Raw genomic sequence first — 23,398 nt, 5'->3', positions numbered from 1 at the left:
AATTTTATTTTATTAATTATTAACACTATTTATTAAAAATTTTAAATTTGTCTGATGTCTGCTACATTCACACTCATAAAAAATAATATAAAGTAGATGTCAGTAGAAGTAAATTCTGATGAGACGCGCACGACGCTTTGTAAAATTGTGTAATAAGGTTTCGCATCATAGACGATTTAAACAGTTGAAGGAGTATTCCAACCACAAGATGGCGTACACCGTGCGACGCTACTTTTGACGTTCGTAAGTGAGTTTTTTGGATAAACGATAATAACTAATGAAGCATTTTGGGCCGTATTAGTTTCGGCCCATTTTCGATAAATTTAAAACAGAGAATGCGGTTGTTAGTGTTTATAAAGTACCTCAATCGACAACCAATCAGAATTTCGATAATAAGAAACGTAAATCGTACGCGGGGCACGAGGATCCGCTATTGGCCAGTTTACGAGAGACGATGATGGCTCCGTGATGGGAGAACATGGCTGCGACGCAAGCGGAGAGCCAACAAAACGATGTAAAGTTGAACGATACTGTGAAATGCACCCAGAAAAGAGCACAACTTAGTGGTAATAGTTCAAGTGTTAGTGCAAAACAACAGCTGGATCAGGAGCCGGCCGATAAGGTAACCCGGGGCGCGGCCCAGCTGCTCAAGTATGTGAATCGCGGGGACGGCGACTCAGGTTTCGAGATGAGTCAATATCGTGAGGACATTAGTGGACATACCACTGGTGAGGTCAAGTCACCCCGGGAGGTAATACAAAATCCTCAGGAATCAAGTGGTAAACCAGAACCCCACGAGACACCTGGTCATCCCGGGCACCCGGGTCATCCCTACATTGGGCCCAACGTGACGCGAGATTATTCTGATGAGTATGCTGGTAAACCTACGGATTATCCAGGTAAACCACCTAACGAGTATCCTGGAAAACAATTGGATTATCATTCAAAACCACCGCTCAATGAGAGCGAACGGTCGCACCATCCGGATATGGAGGATCACTACTCGGTTTCTAAAATAGAGCCACGGCTTGCTCATATTGGACCTGGTCCTGGTGGTTTTCCTGGCCAACCAAGATTTCTTTCTGGCCAAAGTATATCACAGGCCACTGGGCCTACTCCTACACTAAATCAACTTCTTCAAGCAACAACAGTGCACAGGTTTCATGCTAATTACCCAGGGATTGGACCAGAATCTTATCAACAACCCTGGCCAATGCAGAGACCACCAGTTGTACCACCTGTCTATCCACAGCCTGGACAGAGACCTTCTCAAACAGTAAACATTATTATTTTTATTCATCATCATTTTGTTGTTGATGATAAGTAATTAAAAACAATGTGTTATTAAATTTATTTATGTGAACACATGTTTTAAATCATTTTTTATTTATAATTATTATTATTTGTTTGTTTATTTATTTTATATTTTTTAAATACAATATTAATATTCATTAATACAACCTGTAGGGATCTCCGAGGTTACATCCAGGACCTGGTGGTCCCAGTTCACCAACTCCAATGCCATATCAACCGTATACGGCACGTTATCCATCACCAGCACGATCTCATTCACCTTATGGACACCATCAAGTGAGTTAATGTGGCTTTAAAACCAACTTAACTAATTCCTAAAAAGTTTTTGTGATAACACCCGTCGCTAGTGGTGCAATTGTACTTTTCAAAAGTCGAATTACTTATATTAATTACTTTAATTTGTTTTGTAGAAAGCAAAACAACTGTTTGATTTTTTTTTCTTGTTATAAAATTCTTGAATGACTTGCAGATAAACTCGTATGCCGCGCAAGCAGGTCACCCTCCAACTCTTTATCCAGAGCAACGTGGTGGATGGAATCAAGCAGGACCGCCTAATGCACCACCTCCACCACCTAATCAGGCAAACTCTTCGAGTCAATCACCACAAAGAACACTTTCGCAGTCACCTGCGCCACCACCTTCTGCCTCGCCGCAGCCACAACCGGCTGGACAGCAGCAGGTAATAATTGACGAATTTATCATGTTATTATAATTTAAAATAAGTATTTATTAATAAATTAAATTAACTGTACATATATTTTATATTACAGAATTATCACAATATACAACGATCAACAACTCCAAATACTCAAGGAATTGATTCTGGGGTAAGTCATTTATTTGTTGTGTAGTTATTTTTACTTTGTATTTTCTCGATGATAGGTAAAGAAAAAAATATATATGTTTATGTATATACACACATAAATGTATATATATATGTATAGATATTTATAGAAAAGAATATTCAATTAATATGTTGAGAAAAATAAATAAAAAATTATAATAATAAGTAAAAAAAAACATTGGAGTACTTGAAATAGTTCAAGATCTTAAAAATATTCTCTGGCAAAAACCTTCTTCATGCTTCACGTCACTGTCTGATCCTCTCAATTCCAACGTCCGTTCTGAGGCACGTTGTTTCGCGCGTGGACGACGATGATGTGCAAAGAGAAAAGAGTGAAACGAATGGATGGAGATAAAAAAGAGCATTAGAGCGGATAGTAAGGCTTATGAGATGCTGGCAAGGAAAACGAAGATGATGATGATGATGATGAGCAAGAATAAGAAGAAAAATAAAAAGCAGAAAATGAAGATGAAGAGTAACAGCAAGAAGTCAACGAAGAAATTGTGATTTTTAGACGAGAGAGCGAATGGCGCTGCATCGGTGGGAGCGGTCGTCGAGAGCTCTCGGCACAACGATTGTCAGTGTGAGAAGTCTGCAGTGGAGGATAGTACATACACAGATCTCGAGAGAGCAAGAGAGAGAGAGAGAGAGAGAGAGAGAGAGTAAATATGAAAAGAGGTATAATATACATTAGTACGGGATGAAATGGAGGTGGTTTTAGTGCTATGGAGGTGGTGATGACGGCGTCGACGTCGACGAGGACTTGGCTGATTGTGGCAACGCAGTGGTTGGTCTAGGGATGATGGTGGGATACCAACCATGCCGTTTAAACAGACGGAGGGGAGTATACATACATACATACATACATATATATACATATATATATATATATATGTATGTAAGGGACTTGTATAGTTCGATTAGGGCGCGAGCTGCGCGGCCGCTGGAGCCCCAGATATTAGCGCCTTCCCTCCGTTCTTCTCGCTGCACATGAGCGAATCGACGGCAAAGCCGGTTAGGAGAGGGTATAATGGAGAAGGGATATGCCGGCAGGGGAATAACAGACATGGCGGTTTAACTAGTGAGAGAGATGAAATGAGAGACCGGCAAAACATGAGTGCGTGCTTCGCACTAACTGAAAATTGTAGAGGATGAAGGGGAGTCAGATTTCGTTGCTTTAGGGAGAGTATTTTCTCTCTCAATCTTCAACTCTTACTGGCTTTGTCTTTTTTTCTCTCGCACTCTCCCTACTCTTTAAATCGCTTGCCTGTAGAGCGGCATTATTCAAGCGCATTCAGTACCACGTTTTCTATCCTATCCGCCTTGTAATTCTATCTCACTCTACTCTTGCCAGCGCGCGCGTTTCAACAATGATTTTCACATCGATTTTTTGGAGCACGAGTTCTATAGAATGAACCCTTGTCATGTTAAACTTCTTTTTTTAAATCTTTTTTATTTTAATTTTTCAACATTTAGTTTTTCCTGACCTCTAAAACAAATTCATACTTTCATAACATATTCCATAATCTGCTTGAAAGTTTAAAATAAAAATAAATTAATAATCATTTTCAGATATCCGATATTGCAATAATTTTTATTTATATCAAGACTTTAACATAATTATTAATTATTTAGTTAAAATATTCTCGTTATGTTAACTCTAAATTAATCCATTTTATTGAGTACAAGCTAAAAACACCCTTCTAAATCTTGACGTATTTATTTTATTCATGGCATTATAACTTTTATACTTGGCAATAGAAAAATTGGCCAATCACTTTTCGACTTTGTTGTTCCAACTTAAAGTATTTTTACCACACTAATATTATTTAAAAATTAATTTTACTACTGCAATATTTAATTAAAATTTAAACAATAAAATTTATTTGCTCTAATAACTAAAATAAAATTATTATAATTTCTACTTTTCAAATTTTCCCGGGTTTTTTAAAATATGGCCGCGATATTACGTAAACATACGGGGCCGAACGAGGCTACACGAGCGCTTGTCGCGCCACAAGCACACAAACGCCCTCATACGATCACCGTGAATTTTGTAACTCACCATCGCAGGATTTTCGTTGTAAGTAAGAGAAAGACAGTTATAACGAAAATAGCAATTTACAGAGCGAGATACGATGTATAAAAGTGAGATATAAAAAAAGACGAGTGAAGCGTAAGGCTAGAGGAAGCAAAGAAAAAACGTTTGCGCATCATAAATTTTTCCAAACGATCCTTGATCTCACAGTGTAATAAAATCACGTAACCAAACAGACAAGTGAGCATTTTAATTTATATTTTACAGAAAGTTAATTACCATTGGTTTAGTGTATGTTAATATAATTATGTTTGTTCGCTGTACACTTGGGATATCGAACTATCGATGCAATACCATGCGTGGCTGCTCCCTGGTGGTGGTGCCGCCGCTGTTACTTTAGAGTAGTATCTCTGTGATATATATATATATATATATATATATATATATATATATATATATAAATGTTTTAGCCGCAGCAATATTATAATAGCTGAGGATAATTCTTCATCTCAATTGTGTGATTGTGTGCTCCATAGTGAAGTGAGTGTGTTATACCAGTCAGCACCAGCAGCAGCAGCAGTAATAACTAAAGAGTGAATACTGTAATAAAGTGATATATAGACAAGTGTGTGTTGTATGAGAGAACGGGCGGTGACTGCGACGATAGCGGAATGTCAAGGAAGAACACACCCGTGGCTCGGTTGTGGTCGACGTAGCGACGTGAATCAAGAATAAAACTTAGTGAAAATATTTTTTAAAGGAAAAGAAAAAGAACAAAATATGAGTTACACACAGTGATATAAAGGTAAACTTTTGTTTTCGCGTGTGCGCGACCGGTGGGCTGTGCCTTTTATATTCCTCCCATTCTCTATTACTCTGTCTCTTTTTATTTTATTTATTTTTTTTTTCTCTGTCTCTGTTTTGTACCTAGAAGTTTTTCCACAAGATATATAGAATCGCGTCATTCGAGGACACGCGTTCACGAGGCGAGGTAACGAAGGATGCGCATTATTGGCCTGTGTCAGTGTCGCGTGCACACAATTACTTGTCTTCTTATTTATATGTGACTTAGTTTTCTTACGTATATACATTTTTATCATATAGTTTTTTTAATATAATTGTCAAGATGTGGTTGGTTATATAGCTTATATAGATCGTCGTTATGAACTAGTGCTTTCGTGTCCCCACGTCGTCGTTGTAGTCGTCGTCGTCGCCGTCGTCGTAGAGTCAATTGAGTTAGGCCTAGAGAAGTAAAAAAGAGAGAGTATGTATGAGTTAGTGAGTATGTCAAGAAGTTGTGTGTGTATATATTTGTATATGTTATGTATATGTAGAGATAGAGATAGAGTAGAGTGTGAGCAATAAATGAGTGAGTTTGTAAAAAAGTTAATGTATAAGTCGGAGTAACACAAAGAACATACGTGTGTGTTAGAGAGTGAGAGACGATAGTAGTAGAGAAGTGTGTGTATACGCCATGCTAGAATTGAGGGAGCGCGAGAGGAAGAGAGAGAGGATAGTAAAGGAAAGAAGATTACATATTGAAGCGACGACGACATGAGTTAGTGCCGCAGAAAGGAGACACATTGCGCCGATTATCGATGAGGTAATTTTCAACGGGGTTATCGAGACGAATAGAGTGAAAAAAATATAAATAATAAAAATATAAATTGAGAGAAAGAAAGTGCAATTGAAATGAAATCGGGACGATAGAAGTGAGCGCCAACGGTTGTGACTGTACCTCTGGCACAGGACAACACGTCGTTGCCATTTTGTAGTTCTACGAAGAGCCTTTATAAAATCTAACAGTTTATTTTAAAAATTATTATAGATTTTTTAAATATATTTTTATGTATCTTTATATTTTCATATGTAATAATTATAACTTGATTATGAAAAAATAATTTAAGTGTCTGATTATGTGTTTTTACGTATGCTCCAATTGGATCGTTTATTTGCCGCTCTGAGTCGGTCATAATGCGATTGTCGTAACCTAACCTGACGATGTGGGCTCTTATGAGCTGATGTATGTGAGAGATAACGTGTGTAGAATTGCGTTTACTTAAAAATTTCATATTAGTCACGAGACACACACTTGCTACTTTTATTTTTGTATATGAATTTTATATTTTACTCTGGTTTAATTAAAATATTTTATAATTATTTGTCATTTAAAATTTTAAGTAGGACAAAAAATTTTTTAAAATTAATATTATAACAAAATATTAGTAATAGTTCAGAAAAAAAAAAAAAAAAAAAAAAAATTTATAATTTTATTTATTATAGGAACTCTCTGGTCAAAATAGTAATGACAGTTCGAATGGACCCGCCGGCCCAGGAACTCCAAATTCCCAGGGGATGAGGCCTACCCCTTCACCTACAGGATCCACGGGTTCTCGGTCAATGTCCCCCGCCGTTGGTACGTAACTAATAAATAAGAATTATGATATTTATAAAAATGTCATTCTAATGTTAATTGTAGCTAATGACATAATCGAACATTGACTGTAATGTTAAATATTTGTAGGCCAACAAAACGTTCAGATGCCTCCTCGTCCCTCGAGCAGCCAGTCAGATGGTAGCGGCCCAGCACGAATGAGTCACTCTCCAATGGCTACTCAAGGTAATATCTTTATAGTTATTCGAAATAACTAGTAAGAAAAATATAATTTACAATCAAGTTATTTTAATCATTTTTTTTTCCTTAACTTATCTATTTTTTTCGTTTTTTGTTTGTAGGAGGTTATCAACAGCCTTTAGGGCCGTCGCCGCACATGCATGGCTATAAATTAAACAGTAGTGGTCCTGGTGTACCAACAGGTCCTGGACCTACTGGATTAGGTGGCATGGGACCAATGGGCAGTGGTATGGGATACGCTGCTGGTGGAGGTGGTGCTGGTCAATCTGGTGGTTATCCATCACAAGGCCCTGGAGGTTATCCTCCTCCACGGCCTCATATGCAATTTCCTCAAAATTATCCACCACCAACGAATTCACAGCCACCTCCTAATAATCAGTATCAACCGGCCAGACCGAACAATATGGTGCAATATCCATCTTATCCGGTAAATTTATTATGATTATTTTTAAATTTTTACTTGCTATAAAGCATATATATATTTTTTTAATTAAATTTACAATAATAAAAATTATTTTCTAGCATAAAATGGGATTTAATAGCGTACCACCGGGCATGCCACCAAGTCCAGGACCTCCTCAAAGTTATGGATCAGCAAGTGGTGGAGGTTTAGTACCTCCAAATGCATCAGGAATGGGTGGTAGTATTGGCAATATGGGCCCACCGACAAGTTCAATGGGTCCACCACCACCTTCACCAAATCATATTGGCAATCAACCGGGTCCACCACCACCGCCACCACCACCACCTGGACCACCAAGCGGGCCAATGGGTCATCCACACCCACCCGCAGCTACACCACCACTTAACCACGAGGGTAGTCCAATGCCACCACCAAGTACGACTCCTAATTCACATCCGGCGCCAGCGCCCACGCCTACCAGTCAGAGTTCGGCCGATCTCGCGGCTGAAACTTCAAATGATAGTGGGATAACTACTACAGCATCAGGTACCACAGCAATCAACGTGACATCAACATCGAGCGGTACCGTTACATCAGTCATTACGACCGGCCCGGATGGCACATCAATCGATGAGGGCTCTCAGCAATCTACGCTGTCAAACGCTTCAGCAGGTAAAATCTCAACAGCTATTATTTTTTTATTTATTGAAAAATTGACAAATTTTATTGTTAAATTTTAAGGTATATACATGTATTTATTTATTTAAATGAATATACACTAATATATCAGTGTCTTTAGCATCCGGTGAGGATCCAGCGTTTACGCCAAAGACCCGTAAGGAAATTTTTAATGCCTACCACAGTCATCCAACAACACCGCAAAGCACCGTGCCATCGCCCGGAGCCGCCAGCATCAATTCTGTCCATGAAGAGTACCCGGATATTAACAGTCCCAGCTGGCCTCGCACACCCGCCAGTCCCGTATGTTTTTACATTTTATTTCACGCGAATTTAAAAAAAATTTTTTTTTTCTCAGTACATTATTTCTTGCATGCATTTATATTTTTTCACGATAATTAAATAATAATAATAATTAAACAATCAGCTATATTAATTTTCCAACAATGTCAAAATCATTGAAGCTGTTGATTCAATGTCCTCGTGTTTTACAGGTGTTTAACAGCCATGTGCCTCAAGACCCGTACAGATCTAAGGTTATTTTTTTATTATTATTTACATGAATATTAAATATGAATAGACATGAGTTTTGCCATAGTATTTTTAATTTAAGCTTAAGTAAAGCATAATTTACTAACTGTGACAGAACAATCAATTATTAATACCATACTAAAACAATATTGTTTGGAAAAAAAAAAAAAAAAAAAAAAAATAAACCTCAAGCATTCATTTAACAATTATAACAAAAAAACTTCAAACAACGACAGTACTTTTATTTTTAATTCTATTTTAACATTAAACTCGTTTCACATTACAATCAACCGGCATACGATAAGTAGTTAACGACAATACATGTGAGTTTTACCTCGCATAATCGATTACATGTTGTTTTGGATCATATGCATGACGTAGTTTTACTTCTCTCACTATTATTTCTTGCATTTCCTATCTCACGTATCCTGTCAACATATTTATTTTTTTCCTCAAAAAACACGGTCAATGAGTTATTAATGAATACAATTTATTGTGATTGTCTGTCACTTTTTTTTGATTTATTCATTGATCTTTCGTATCTCATCGTAAATTATTATATTTGTAATAAAATTAATTGACGGAAAATTTTTTAATTTATTGTGGATTAGATAATAATCTTAGTTTGTCTATTGCAGAAACCTGACAGCTTGGCGAAGCTATATGAAATGGATGATTCGATAGAGCGAAGAAACTGGTTAGATAAACTAGTGGCATTCATGGAAGAAAAAAGAACACCAATAACAAGCTGTCCTACCATCTCCAAGAACCCCCTCGATCTATTTCGTCTTTACCTCTACGTGAAGGAAAGGGGGGGCTTCATGGAGGTATGCAAGGTGCAGTGTAGTTCCATCTAGCCCTCGGTGTCTTAATGTTTTTTTTTTTTCTAATCTGTGTTTTATGTTTGTGTTTGTTTTTTACAATTAATTTTTTTGTAAATTGTTGTGGTTTTTTATTTATTTATTTTTGTTTTTGTTTTTTCTATTGCTCGATGTACTGTCCAAGGTATCTCTGTTGACGCAAGTCACTTGCAGAGATGTCTTGGTAACGCGCTTGTTTTTTTTTTTTTTTTTTTTTTGTCGCACGTTTGTTGTGCATGATAATCACTAGTTTTCACATTTTGTTAAATTTTTATTTTTTTGAATCGCAAAAAAAAAAAAAAAAATGATCAAACGTTGATCATGTTTTAAATAAATATAAAAGATAAAAATTAAATTTGATATCAAGACAAGTTAAGAAAAAACAATTGCTTAACATGTTTTTCTTGAAGTAGTCGCTCAAGGTGTTTGGAAACACCGTGACACCTCAAACCCTGGGTGCTAAATGGAATTATTCTATTATTGAAAAGGAGATATAGAAAATAATAATATCAAATACGATTACGGTAATCTATTTAGATAATATCTAGCATTTATTTTCTTCAGCTATGTTGCATGGAGAATATAATGCCGTATTGACTCTATGGAGTAATCATTTGTTAATTCTTTGATATCAATTTAAAATCAATAATTTCAATTATTATTATTATAAATTTTATACATTAAATGTATTGATAAAATTAAAGTATTGACAAACGTGAATATTCCATAGAATTAAAGTTGGCTCATCGTTTTAATTGGGAAAAACGATGTTAAAAAAAAATATATATATATGGAAAAAAAATTTAATGAGTCGATGAGTCGTATGCAATTTTGATTATAATCCGTATGAATTAGAGATTGCAATTTTTAATTGTCTTGATTGGAGATTTTGTGTAATTAATTAATTAAATATGTTTAACTTATGAAAAAATTCAAATAAATTTTCCGTAGGTTACGAAAAACAAAACATGGAAGGATATAGCAGGTTTACTTGGAATTGGTGCAAGCAGTAGCGCAGCTTACACGTTGCGTAAACACTACACGAAACATCTACTTCCTTATGAATGTTTCTTTGATCGTGGTGGAGTTGATCCACAGCCAATTATCAATCAAGTTGAAGCAGGGTCAAAGAAAAAAGGTGCTAAAAGTACGGCATCTGTACCATCACCAGGTAAATTACTAAAATTGTTAAATTCACCCGTGTCTCATTAATCATTCACACAATCGTCATTCGCATAACCATCATTACTTTTTCTCGCAGGCTCGTCTAATTCCCAAGACTCTTTCCCTGCAGCTGGATCGAGTAGTGCATCAATGGATGGCTACGGTAATTATCAAGGCAATTATCAGGGTGGCAATCAAGGTGGTCCACCATCTGAATACACACCTCCGCCACCCAGGCCACCAAGCCAAAGCAGCGCGCCTTCACCTCATCAAGGTTTATATTTTTTATTTATCTATAATTTATTTATTTATTAAGTTAAAAATAGTTATTGACTTGAAATATTTTAAATTATTATTCTACTTAGGGATGCAACAGGGAAATTATCAGAATGCGGGATCGTATCAGAATTATCCTCAAGACCAATATATACGACCACAAGCTCCTTCGATGGGTCAACAGGGGGAGTTTAATCAACCATACACATCGCGTTCGCATTATCCTCCGTACGTGCCGGATGCTGACAGGTATAGTATTATCTCATGTCTTAATGTTTACCAATACTCGTCAAGTTATTGTGAGATGTGTCATACCAACTAATTGGATTCAATTGTAGGGGCTACCCCGGCGGGAACATTCCACCTAATAGTGCTGGGGGTCAAGACATGTATAATAGATATAGTGGAGGACAACAACCAACGGGTTATCCAGCTGGGTCAACTCCTGTTGGCAGAGGTAGCAGTTACCCCGCCTCAACACCAAGTCATGGTGTTAATGCCCCACAACCACCATCCACAAGTCAGACCTCTTCACCTTCTCAGTCACCTGTCAATCCAACTTACTCGTGTCCACAGGATTATTATAGACAGGAGCAGGTAATTATAATTACCGTTAAATGTCAATTTAAATATAACATACATTGATTTAATTTAACTATAAATTATTACTAGGGTGGATATGGAGCACCTGCTGGAAGCCAAATGTACCCCGCTGGCGGAGCAACGAACAAAAATATGCCACCACCACCTCCGGGTCCAACGCAACCTAGACGTCATCCCGACTTTGCCAAAGATCAGCAGTATCCTCAGTATAACCAGCCGCGGCCTCCTTATCCGGGTAAATTTATCTAAAATAATTTATTTTAATTTTAATTTTTTTTTATTTTGTACAAAAACTAATTAGTAATTAAATTTTACGATTATTATTTTTTTTCACAGGATGGCCAGGCGCAACTAATCAGTATAATCCCGGCAGTACGAACAACAGGGTACCTTATCCAAATCAACAACCTCCCCCGCAATCACCACAACAGCCACAACCACCACCTACGCAACCTCCAACCGTTTCAGCAAATACGGTCAGTCCAGTTGTTGTTGGTAGTATAACCAACAATACTCCACAATGGGCTAGTCAACAACCAGCTAGACCATCTTCTCAGCCAAGTATAAATGCTATTCCTCATGCTCCACCACCATGGGACAATCGTTATTCACATCAACCCTCTTCTCTTTACCCATCACCTGGCTCGCATCAGGTGAGGGCTACGTTACTGGTTCGTGTTATTTTTTTATTTATTTTTTTTCTTTTTATATAAGTATATATATTTATATTTATTAATAACTATAATTTGAATTTAAATATAAATAATATTTATTTATTTTAAACTTCAGAGTCAATTAAGTATGAATCCAATGATTAACCAACAGCCAACACCTAAAAGAGAAATGACATTCCCACCTGACAGCGTGGAAGCTGTTACACCATTATTGTACAAGAGACGTAAACTCACGCGTGCTGATGTCGCACCCGTTGAAGCTTGGCGAATTATGATGGCATTGCGATCTGGACTGCTTGCTGAGAGCTGTTGGGCTCTTGATGTACTCAATATACTTCTATTCGACGATAGCTCAGTAAGTCACTATTTTTTATTTATTTATTTATTTTTTTTTTTTTGTCTATTTTATTAATCCATTATTTATCCTCTGACGTTTTTCTATAACTTAGCTTTGATATTTGTATGGCTATGTTGAAATCAGAGGAAAAGTACAGCAGTGTATTGCTTCGCGTTGCTCTACTTAGCTTTATGAGTTTCACGAATCTCAAACCTGCAACAATATTATATTTATAATTTTTATTTAAATACAATTTATATTAATAAATTAATTTTTTTATTTATCTTAGGTAAGTTACTTTGGTTTGACGAATCTTCCTGGATTACTGGATGTATTACTGGAGCATTTTTCACGTTCTCTTTCTGATATGTTTGATTCATCAACAACCGAAGAAGATCGTTGTGGTTTTGATAAAAATGCTGATAGTCCTGAGGTTGATCTTGGTGCAGTATCACGTCCAATTGATGCAGAAGATCGCACAAAGTTACTCACTACCTCTAATTATACCTTCCTATCTCGACGTGGTCGACCAGTTAAAATGGTGCCTCGTGATGATGATATATTTGTATTAGATACTCGTCGACCGTGGGATCATACAGACGTTGAACCAGAGGGTGAACCCTGGCAAGTTGATCCAAATGATACTAAATATATTATAACGTGTTTTCAATCTGAAATAGGTATGGCCCCATTTGCAAGGCATTTAAGAGACGAAAAACCACCACTTTTACAAAAAGAAGTTGAACATACGGAGATTAAAGAGGAAAGTAAATTAGATACGTTACCGGAAATTTTAGAATGCCACAATAAACCTGTTGAAACTATTGATAAGTTAAGGGAAAATGGTGAACGTAAACATCAAACGGAAAAAAAGAAAAAAACAAAAACGTTAAGTGATGTTCTTTCGAGGATAAAAAAGGAACCAGTGGAGATGAATGATCTGACAAGAGAACTTTTTGAAAAAAAGAATGATGGTACGAAAAGAGATTGCGATCCTGAGAGTAAGCCAAACAATAACATGACTGAACATATTGTCTTTTCAAAATCAGATGAAGACTCGGCTTTTCCTACTCCCAATGGCCTCAGTGATTCTACGAGTACATTTGACTCAGAAAAACGTGAAATAAAAGTAGAAGAACCAGAACAAGAAAATGAGGATGATGCAAATAGGATAACAGTACAAACAACATCTGCTATTACAACAACAACAACAACAACAACAACAACTACTACTACTGCGACGACAACAACAACTACAACTTCTAGTACTGTAACAGCAGCAGCAGCAACAACAACAACAACAACAATTAATACTACTACTACTGTAGAAGAAGAGGAAAATAAAGAGGGACCAAGATTAAATGTTCGAGATCCAGCTGGTACTCTCAAACGAAAACGGATAAGTGATTATGAAGATGAAAGTTATTCAAGAGACGAAGCGAGTCTTTATCTTGTTACCGAGAGTCAAGACAGTCTTGCACGACGTTGTGTCTGTCTCTCAACAATACTCCGTAATTTGACTTTTATTCCTGGCAATGAAATTGAATTTGCAAAAAATGTAACTTTTCTCAGTATACTTGGTAAGCTTCTTTTACTGCATCATGAACATCCAGTGAGAACGCAAAAAACTAGAAATTATGATCGTGAAGAAGATGCTGATTTTGCAGACTCTTGTAGTAGTCTTCAAGGCGAGAATGAATGGTGGTGGGATTTTCTCTATCATATACGAGAAAATGTTCTTGTGATGGCAGCAAATATTGCTGGTCAAACAGATTTAAGTCAACATCCTGAAGAAATATCTCGACCTGTATTAGATGGACTCCTTCATTGGGCTGTATGTCCTGCAGCACATGGACAAGATCCATTCCCAACGGTAAATTTTACAAGCTCGCTGTCACCACAAAGATTAGCCCTTGAGGCATTATGCAAACTTTGTGTCACCGAGAGTAATGTCGATCTTGTTGTTGCTACACCACCTTACTCGAGACTTCAAAGACTTTGTTCAGTGCTAACGAGGTTGCTTTGTCGAAGTGAAGAACAAGTGTTACGTGAATTTGGTGTTAATTTATTACACTTTTTATCGGCAGCTGACAGTGGAGTAGCACGAACTATTGCTCTTCAAACACCTTGCGTTGCACTTCTCGTCGCGTTCATTGAACAAGCTGAATCTAGTGCTCTAGGAGTTGCTAATCAACACGGATTAGCTGCTCTGAGAGATAATCCTGAATCAATGGGTACAAGTCTTGATATGTTAAGACGTGCAGCTGGTACATTATTGAACCTCGCGAGGCATCCAGATAATAGAACATTATTACTACAACATGAATCGCGTCTTCTAGCACTTGTTATGAGTCAAATACTTGATCAGCAGGTGGCTGCTATTGTTGCGCGTGTGTTGTTCCAATGCTCCAGGGGTACGTAACTTATATAATTAAAATTTAATTAAACTTTAATTAAATATTTATTGATTGTTTTAAATACACGCGTTTACATTTTAAACGGGTTATTATTATGGACAAAAGACATAAATGTGTATTCGCGTGTAATGTTATAAGAAAGACAATTAACTTTCAAGTAAATTAAATAATTAAGTGAGTGAATATCGTACCCCTATTATCGATTAACCTTCACCATTAAAGAGACATTAATCTTTTTATTAATTATTAATAATATATATCTTGAAGGTAAAATAATTAAAGTGGAAACTAATTGTGTAATGAAATAATAATTTTTAAATAAAATTCCTACAATTTATCTGTGTGTTGACAGTGCAGTTGTAGTTTTATATCGAGATATTAAAAAAAAAAAAATAAAGTAACTAATGTTTAAAGAAAAATATTAAATTAATAAATAAATAAATTAATAATGAATCAATAAAAAAAAAAGTAAATAAAATAATAATTATATAAAATAAAATGCTAATTATTGGTGTTAGCATATTAGGTATAAAAATTGGTGTGATGTTCATCATTTATATACCTTCCAATTGTGAAATTTAAATAATATCGATAGTGTAAGATATTTCATAGTTGATGAAGAGACTTTAAAATTATAATACACCGTATGCATAATAATTATAAGTATAATAATTATAATAATATATTAATGATGAAAATGATTTAAAAAAAAAAAGTTATAAAAAAGTGAAAAAAAAAAAAAAAGAAGAAGACCCTACATAAATAAGTAAGAAAAATTACCAACAACAAATCGCAACTGTAAACAAATGGTGTGACATTAACTAATGCTGATTAATAATGACGACTAAGGATTACGAGATACGCGAATAAGAAAGATAAATAAAAAAAAAGAAGATAATTGAATGACTTGAAGATGAAAAAAAAATAATAATAAATAATAATAATAATAATAATAATAATAATAATAATAATAATAATAATAATAAATAATACAATATACGTCAGCTGACGATTTATTATAAATATTACAATGATATAATGCAAATTTTTATATTTGCATGTTTTTGTGCTGTAATTAGCAAGTAATTAAGATATTTTGTAGATAACGTACACTTCCATTGAATCTTATTAAATTTTTTTTTTGCATCTGCAATATGCAGCAGCTGAAGAAATAAAAAACGTGGGCACACTCAGTATCCACTAAAAGTCTCACCTTTAGCGAAAACAAAAAAAAAGGGAAATATCGCAGAAAGAAGTTAGCATTGATATTGTAAACAAGAGCGAGAGAGCGAAATAGTAGAGATTTAATAAAAAAATATAATAATAATTATAAAAAAAAAAAAATGTAAACGAGATATTAAAAATAATAGAAAACGTGTAAGATCGGCGTGTTATGCTTATATATAACTATGGACAAAAATAAAGCAAATACGATTCGATAAATGCTGATTTCATGAATAAAATATTAGAAAAATAAATCCGAATGGGTGATATGTCGTTAACGCATATGGGTAATAACAATAATATTCATATTGTTACGCGTTTGTGTGTTGAGAGTCACAAATAATTAAATTTACGCGTTACGCATATTAATGATGAAGAAAAGGAGGAGGAAACAGTGAAAAAAAAATAAAATAAAATAAGTATGGAAATAAAAATAAAGAAAAAATATTAAGGAAAAGGAATAAAATAGATGGGTTATTTAGAAGGAACTCGCATCTGTGTATGTCTATTCTCGCGTGCTTAATTGATTCGTAGATAAAAGAGCGAGAGTGAAAAATAAAAGAGAGCAAGAAAAAATAAATTAACGCGACGAATGGAAATCGGTGTATAACTATTGGGGTATGGGGAATAAAATGGTATTTGTAAAAAAAAAAAAAAAAATAATGAAAATAAAAAAAAAAATAAAATGAAAACAAAAAATAATTTTTAAAAAATCAGCTTTGTTAACTATGTTAAAAATTAACAGAAAAAAAAATATTCAAGTAATTCAGGGAAGTTGTAAGCAAAATGTTGAGTCGTGACTTTTTGTTTTTTTCTTTGATTATATTTCTTTTAATTTTTTTCTATTTCTGTTCCTGTCGTTTTCTCTTTCAATACTGTTGTTAATTAATTAATTAATTATTTGTATGATTCCGTTTGTCTTTGATTTATTATTATTACTATTATTATTATTATTATTATTATTATTATTATTATTATTATTATTATTATTATTATTATTGTAATAATTATTATTATTCTTCTTCTGTAAAATAGAACTCATAATGATTATGTTTAAGACACAGATTTAAAGAGGAAACGAGAAAGTGAATGAATGTATTTGTTTATGTATGAAATAGGGTGAATGTAATTATACATTTTTATTATTGAATGAATTTAAATAATAATAAATATAAATAAATAAAAAAATAGTAGAAATTCTTTTTGCGAAGATAAATGAAGGTAAAATAAATAAATAAAAAATATTAAATAATGTATGAATGTGTGAAATATGTATGTAGAAATCTATAATGATAACAAAGAGAATCATGTTATATTTTTTTTGTCGTAATTGTTTAAATAATTGACTAAAACTATCATTTATAAATTTTCTTACATTTTATTTTATTTTATTATTTTTTTTTTTTTGTGAATTATATGACAAAAAAAAGTGAAAGACTTTGTGGGCTGTAGAAACTAAATCTTTGATACACAATAAAGTAATTGTGAGCATATAAATATGATAGAGAGATAAAAATATTGAAAAAATGATAAAAACATTTAAAATGGGCCAAGTGCTAGCTTTTATTTGCATATTTAATTGTCATAATTGTATACATATAGATGTACATTTATTACATATATGTATATAATTACGTGAAATATATAAACACATACTTAAATATATATACATATAAATTATGTACACAAATACACATCTGACGATCTCTATCTTATTAGAAAGTTTGGCCAGCAATCAAGTACGTAGATTAGTGTTTTATTTTTATTTTTTTTTAAATTCACACAATATATTACTATTATTATTCATGTTTTGATTCAATTTCATTAATTTTTTGTCTCATTTAATAACAATTATTAATTACCTTTTTTTGTCGTTACATTCATATTTTAATTTTTCTAATCATTGAATTATTTACCTGACCCCCTCCGTCTCTTCATTATTATTTAAATGTTGAGATAAATATTAATTAATTTATCATTGGGGACATGTGATTTATTATTTATTTAATAAAAAATAAAATACTGCGAGTAGTTAACAACAAAATAATATGGTAATACCGCCCATAAATAACGATCAGTGAAAAAGTAAATAATAACACAACACATACTTTCCCTGAACCTTGGCTTACTCCCCAGCCCCCCAAAGTATCCTACTATATAGACATCTTGATACGTGTAGCTCTTAAATTATTTACTTTAGTTCGAGTGGAGATGCCTGTAAGTGTAATTTACTAAGACTTTTTGTAAATAAATTATGAAATAAACTAGATGTACTTTATCCAGAAGTTATTGTTATTCAAATTATTATTAATCACTGGATTTTTTTTTATCATTTAAATCATTAATGTTTATAAAATTTTCTGTCAATTTTTTTTTTTGTGTTTTATACAACACGATTTACAGAATTTTATATTAAATAGTATAGAATAAATATTTCACATATACACAACATTTAAAAATATTTTTTATGATGACAACAAATTATTTTATTTATCATGCCGATCTGTATCTTGAATTTATCATATTTAATATCATGGCAGTATTTATTTTTTGACTTAGCCAATTCAGTGTCATGGTATCTTTACTTTCCAAATACCAGTCTGCAGTTGACTGTGATAGAATTTTATTCTAAAATTTAATTGTTATCTTGTATATTATAAATTATTATTATTAATATTATTATTTTGTTCTGTCATGAATTACCTGTGATACTTTATTCACATGAAGAACAAGTTTATTACCATCAACGACAGGTGGTTCAATCAATTCTTTTGTTTCAACTGACCATGCAACATGCCAGGATGCCCATATGCTACATCGCTTTTCCACAAGATAAATTTTCCTTAAATAAAATTAATATTTTTAATTATATATATATACATATAATAGGGTGGTCGTTAAAAATTAAATTTTCTCAGGCGCCCCATAAAAGCTTCTTTTTAGTAAAAATACGTGGGGAATTTGGTCTTTTCTCTTTAAGTAAAAAGAACACGTGCCTCGGGACAATCAAAGTTCATTTTTCGATACAATCGCGGTTTTTTTTTTTAAATATTTCATGAAATATGCAGATTAAAGGAAAAAATCATAGGAACAATTTTGTAAGAAATTAAATTTTTGACAAAAATAGTAATATTAATTTTTTTTATAAAATGTGTATGTACGAAGATATTTTAAAAAAACTTTTTTAGATCTTATCAATTGAGCATTTAAAGGATTACGAATGTTAAAAATAACGATTCTTCTTAAATTTAGACAACTTCGTAACTTGTAACATATCAATCATCATTAATGCTTGTTATAGTTTTTATATACTTAGAAAAATGTTATTTTCAATATTTGTAATTCTTGAAACGCTCAATTCATAAGATCTAAAAAAGTTTTTTGAAAATATCTTTATAAATACACTTTTTATAAAAAAAATGAATGTGACCTTTCTTATCGAGACTTTAATTTCCTACATAATTGTTCCTATGTTTTTTTCCTTTAATCTGCATACTTCATGAGATATTTAAAAAAAACTGCGATTGTATCGAAAAATGAACTTGCATCGTCCTGAGGCACGTGTTCTTTTTACTTAATAAGAAAAAACCAAATTTTCCACGTTTTTTTACTAAAAAGAAGCTTTTATGGGGCGCCTGAGAAAATTTAATTTTTAACGACCACCTTAATATATATTAATTAATAGTAATAGAGAAAATAAATAATTACTGTAAAGATACAAGAGCAATGTGTTTTCCGTCATTAGAAAGCGCAGCATGGGCCCAATAAATTTCAGCATTTGCATATTCGCTCTTTATTATTGTATTTAAAAGGTACATTCCTCGAGCTTTATAAGTCGAATATAATTCTACTGCCTTAAATAAAATTAATAATATCGCCGTTAATATTTTCATAATTAATAAATTAAAGTAATAATTAAAATTTACCGAATATGGATTAATGTAACGAGGAAAACGTATTCGCGATACAAAATTATATCCCATTTCTTGAGCTCTTTTAATCGTATCCAATATTAAACCTGGTTCAATTCTCAATGAAGATTTACCATCTTCTAATTTAGCAATTCCAATAATTCCTTTACTGAGTGCTTTTAAAGAATATTTTAATTCTTCTTGATGAGTATCTTAAATTTAAATAATTATTAAATTTAAATTAATGTCGATGATAAAAACAAAAAAAAAATGGATTTTTAAATTAAAGATTTTACTATCAGTTGGCTTTACTATCAATCCCGACATTTCTAGTTCAACTCCAATCGAATATGATCGATCCAATGTCAATGCAGATAATGGAGTATCTGTACTTTCAAATCGCGAAAATTTACCCTATAAAATAGTATATTGTGAGACAAGGGATGAACCAAGAGGATTTCAGACTAGGGTAAAGATTTCTGACATCACCCGCAGTCTGAAATCGTGTTTTATCCTGAGTCACACACCATATTTTTCATGATTACCTGCATCGGAACTTCAAGTTTCAGTGTCAGCAGCCAGTAAAAAACAAGTTAATTTCAAGCCGATGATGCGTAAAACTGTTAGAGAATGAAAAATTCGTGATTTACAGCCACTTATTAAATAGTAAATAAGACAAAAATATTATTTTTACTCATTTTTTAGTAATTTTATTTGGTTAATCAAAACTGTCACTTAAAATAATGAAATGAGTAAACTGAAGTGACAAGTAAATAAATGAGAGTAATAAGGCTGCAAATGAACATTAGATATAACTGACACCGGGCAGAAACAACTGTGTTTCTTCCCTTGGGAAGAAACACGCATGTTTCTGCCCGCTGTATGAAGATATTTTTGAATTACGAATTCGATAGCAGTTGTTTGCAGCATCGGCTTGAAATTAGCTTGTTTCGACGGGCTGTAGAGACACTGAAACTTCAAGTTTCAATGCTGGTATCATGAAAATATATTAAATTATATTAAAATTAAATATGAGATTACTTTTATAAAATAACTCACCTTATTACGAGATACTTCCGTTTCTAAAAAATGAATATTGAGAATTTGAGGAATTAGGCCGTCCATGCAAGAATATCCTAAAAGGCACGCGACATTATAGCTGAGTTTTTCAGCAGTTTCGTCGCCCTGTATGACTACAGTATCAGTATCATAAAAACTATCTCCGGGACATTTAAAATTATAGCTATAGGGATTACCCAATACTGTCATTGATAATATCAATACATTAAACTGATGTCTCAATTCCGATTTATAATTTTTCCACGCGTCTAATAGCCATTCTTCATTATCCATTATTGTGTCAATACGTTCATAGTGAGGTAGCCTAAACTCTGCTTGTTTTAAAAATGTTCCTTTACTTGCGTAAGCAAACATCAATCTTACAATATTACAATAATCTGTTGGATCTTGACTGACAGTTCTTGCTTCAGCTGATGCCAAAAATTTAACGTGTAGTTTTATCGGTGCAATGTAAATAAGTTCAATGATATTACAACGATTACGATCTTGTTTATCTGGTAAACAGGGTAAAGGAACATAGACATTAGATAAATCTATTTTGAGTCTCGATGCGAGTGAGTGTTTCGTATCATCTTTTTTTTTAATAAACAAATCTTTTATCAAACGAATAAAAAATTCTTCCTGTAAATTAATATGAAATTCACGTAAAATAATATTTATTTTCTTGTATACATCGTGAGTGGTTTTGGTTTGTTTCAAAAAGAAAAATTCAATGCAGTGTTTCAATCTCGGTACTCCTGAATTATTACTGAAACATTTTTTAGATCCAGATCGTAAAATAATTGGAAAAATTGCATCATGTAGTTGATTATCAATTTGAATTCTATGAATATTTCCCTGCACGTAAGTTAATGTATTTGATTTTCTGATATGAATCCAAATACCAGGTGAATATGTACGACGGAGTTTACCAAAGAACGGTTTAGTCATGTGCATTTTAGAAAAATTTACATTAATGTAATTATCAAATTGTATGTTATTTGATGTATTTTTATATTTATCTTCCATCCAAGCGTTAAGCTCTAGTGTCAATGCTTTCCAACGTTTTCCAATGTCTAGTTCCCAGTGAGCAGCTGAATCAGTTATACTAATGTAAGCTAATTCACGTCCATTTATATTAGGTATTTGGGAATCTGAGATAATACTTAAGCCAATTCCTGCAAAAGCTAAAAATACTTCATTTTTACTACACTCAGGATCTACAAGAGTTTTAGCTTTGATAAATGTATTTTCGTCCTGTGTAAACATCAAAACTCGTTGTTTTTTTTCAGCGTAACTTATCCAATAAACAATCGCTTTATTTTTTTGAACTTTTTCAACCGTTGGTGCATTTGCCTCAGCTTCACTATCAGAATCATCATCACTGCTACTACAAATAGATGTTGAATTAACAGAATGAGCAAATTTAGGGTCATGTGGATATTTTTTAGTTACAGAATTTGAGTGAGGAATAACTGGTGATCGTTTTAATGTTCTGAATGTTACTGTTTCTTGTCCATAACCATCAGTATAAAATTGTGCCGTATAACTTTTAGTTTTACTATTATAAACATTCCATACGAGTTCTCTTATTTCTGTAGGATCATCCCAAGTATAAAGAACACTTTGAAAGGGACTGAGTAAAGCTACTTGACCTAAATTAACTTGATTTAATTTAAGGAACAAATCATCGCAAAGATTATCAACTCGTACTGGTGCGTCTCCACATTCATATTTTTCAAACGTTATACGAAATGGTGAATTATTTCCTCCTTTAACTTGAACGCATAACGCTGATCCATTTTCCATTCTCAAAACAATTTTTCCAATATTTGTAAAATCAAAATGTTGAGAGACCAGTTGGCTATTCTTCCACTTAACTCTCATCCTCATGGATTCAGTGTAAGGCCAAAAAGCAATACCCTGCCCTGCTGGTAAATCATTCCATAAATCAGCATCTTCATTTTCTTCCATAAATCTTAGAGCTCGTTTAGTATTATTTTTCACAAAAAAATAAGGAAGAAAAGTAACTATTTTAGTGAAACTCGGTGATAAAGTTGAATCAGCAATCTCTGCTAGTATTCTATATTTTCGTTTACGTTCTACATCTTTGCATACTATCAGGGACATTGAACTTATTGCATCAAGGCCAAATGACATCGACCAATCTGACTGATGGACTTTCAACATTACAAGTTTACGCCGATTTTTTTTCTGTGAAAAAACTATTAAATCTTCACCAGGAATTTCTACTGTATTTGATAAAGTTTCCTGTAAATTATTTTATTTTATTTAGTAAACAAACAACAAAAACAGCATTAGTCAACTGGAAAATTAAACCAAGTCCCAATTCAACTTTATTTTTTTTAAATAATAATAATATTTTTTTTTATTATCAGTCATAATTAATATTACATTTAATCTGATGAC

At 33.0% G+C, this 23,398-nt stretch overlaps 2 protein-coding genes across 9 annotated transcripts in view; one reads left to right on the top strand and one right to left on the bottom strand.

The window, feature by feature from the left end:
- The first annotated feature begins 199 nt into the window (after positions 1-199).
- On the top strand, positions 200-18,283 carry LOC130675830 (trithorax group protein osa). Of its 7 annotated transcripts, none has more exons than XM_057481703.1 (19): positions 200-1,276; positions 1,468-1,590; positions 1,784-1,993; positions 2,085-2,141; positions 6,480-6,612; positions 6,721-6,816; positions 6,933-7,258; positions 7,354-7,906; positions 8,034-8,215; positions 8,407-8,448; positions 9,082-9,270; positions 10,255-10,474; positions 10,565-10,741; positions 10,833-10,992; positions 11,082-11,340; positions 11,416-11,581; positions 11,683-12,017; positions 12,136-12,375; positions 12,647-18,283. In XM_057481703.1, exons 1-19 carry the CDS (start codon positions 479-481, stop codon positions 14,777-14,779), a joined length of 6,399 nt encoding a protein of 2,132 aa, XP_057337686.1. In that variant the 5' UTR covers positions 200-478; the 3' UTR covers positions 14,780-18,283. The 7 variants fall into 7 exon arrangements, with proteins under 7 accessions (XP_057337686.1, XP_057337689.1, XP_057337688.1 ...); XM_057481706.1 differs by having other exon boundaries at positions 9,082-9,279; positions 10,598-10,741; XM_057481705.1 differs by having other exon boundaries at positions 9,082-9,279; positions 11,683-11,999.
- LOC130675829 (intermembrane lipid transfer protein VPS13A-like) overlaps positions 17,998-23,398 on the bottom strand; it is an 18,948-nt gene continuing 13,547 nt past the window's right edge. For both annotated transcript variants that reach the window (XM_057481700.1, XM_057481701.1), the window contains exons 20-25: positions 20,969-23,239; positions 20,206-20,323; positions 19,925-20,121; positions 19,707-19,852; positions 18,702-18,840; positions 17,998-18,626 (exon numbers count right to left, since the gene is read on the bottom strand). In XM_057481700.1, coding sequence (XP_057337683.1) covers positions 18,492-18,626; positions 18,702-18,840; positions 19,707-19,852; positions 19,925-20,121; positions 20,206-20,323; positions 20,969-23,239 — 3,006 coding nt within the window. In that variant the 3' untranslated portion in view covers positions 17,998-18,491. The remainder of the gene's footprint in view (positions 18,627-18,701; positions 18,841-19,706; positions 19,853-19,924; positions 20,122-20,205; positions 20,324-20,968; positions 23,240-23,398) is intronic.

The sequence above is a fragment of the Microplitis mediator genome, chromosome 10 (genome assembly GCF_029852145.1).
Source record: "Microplitis mediator isolate UGA2020A chromosome 10, iyMicMedi2.1, whole genome shotgun sequence".
NCBI lineage: Eukaryota > Metazoa > Arthropoda > Insecta > Hymenoptera > Braconidae > Microplitis > Microplitis mediator.
This window is presented reverse-complemented; position numbering and strand designations above follow the sequence as displayed.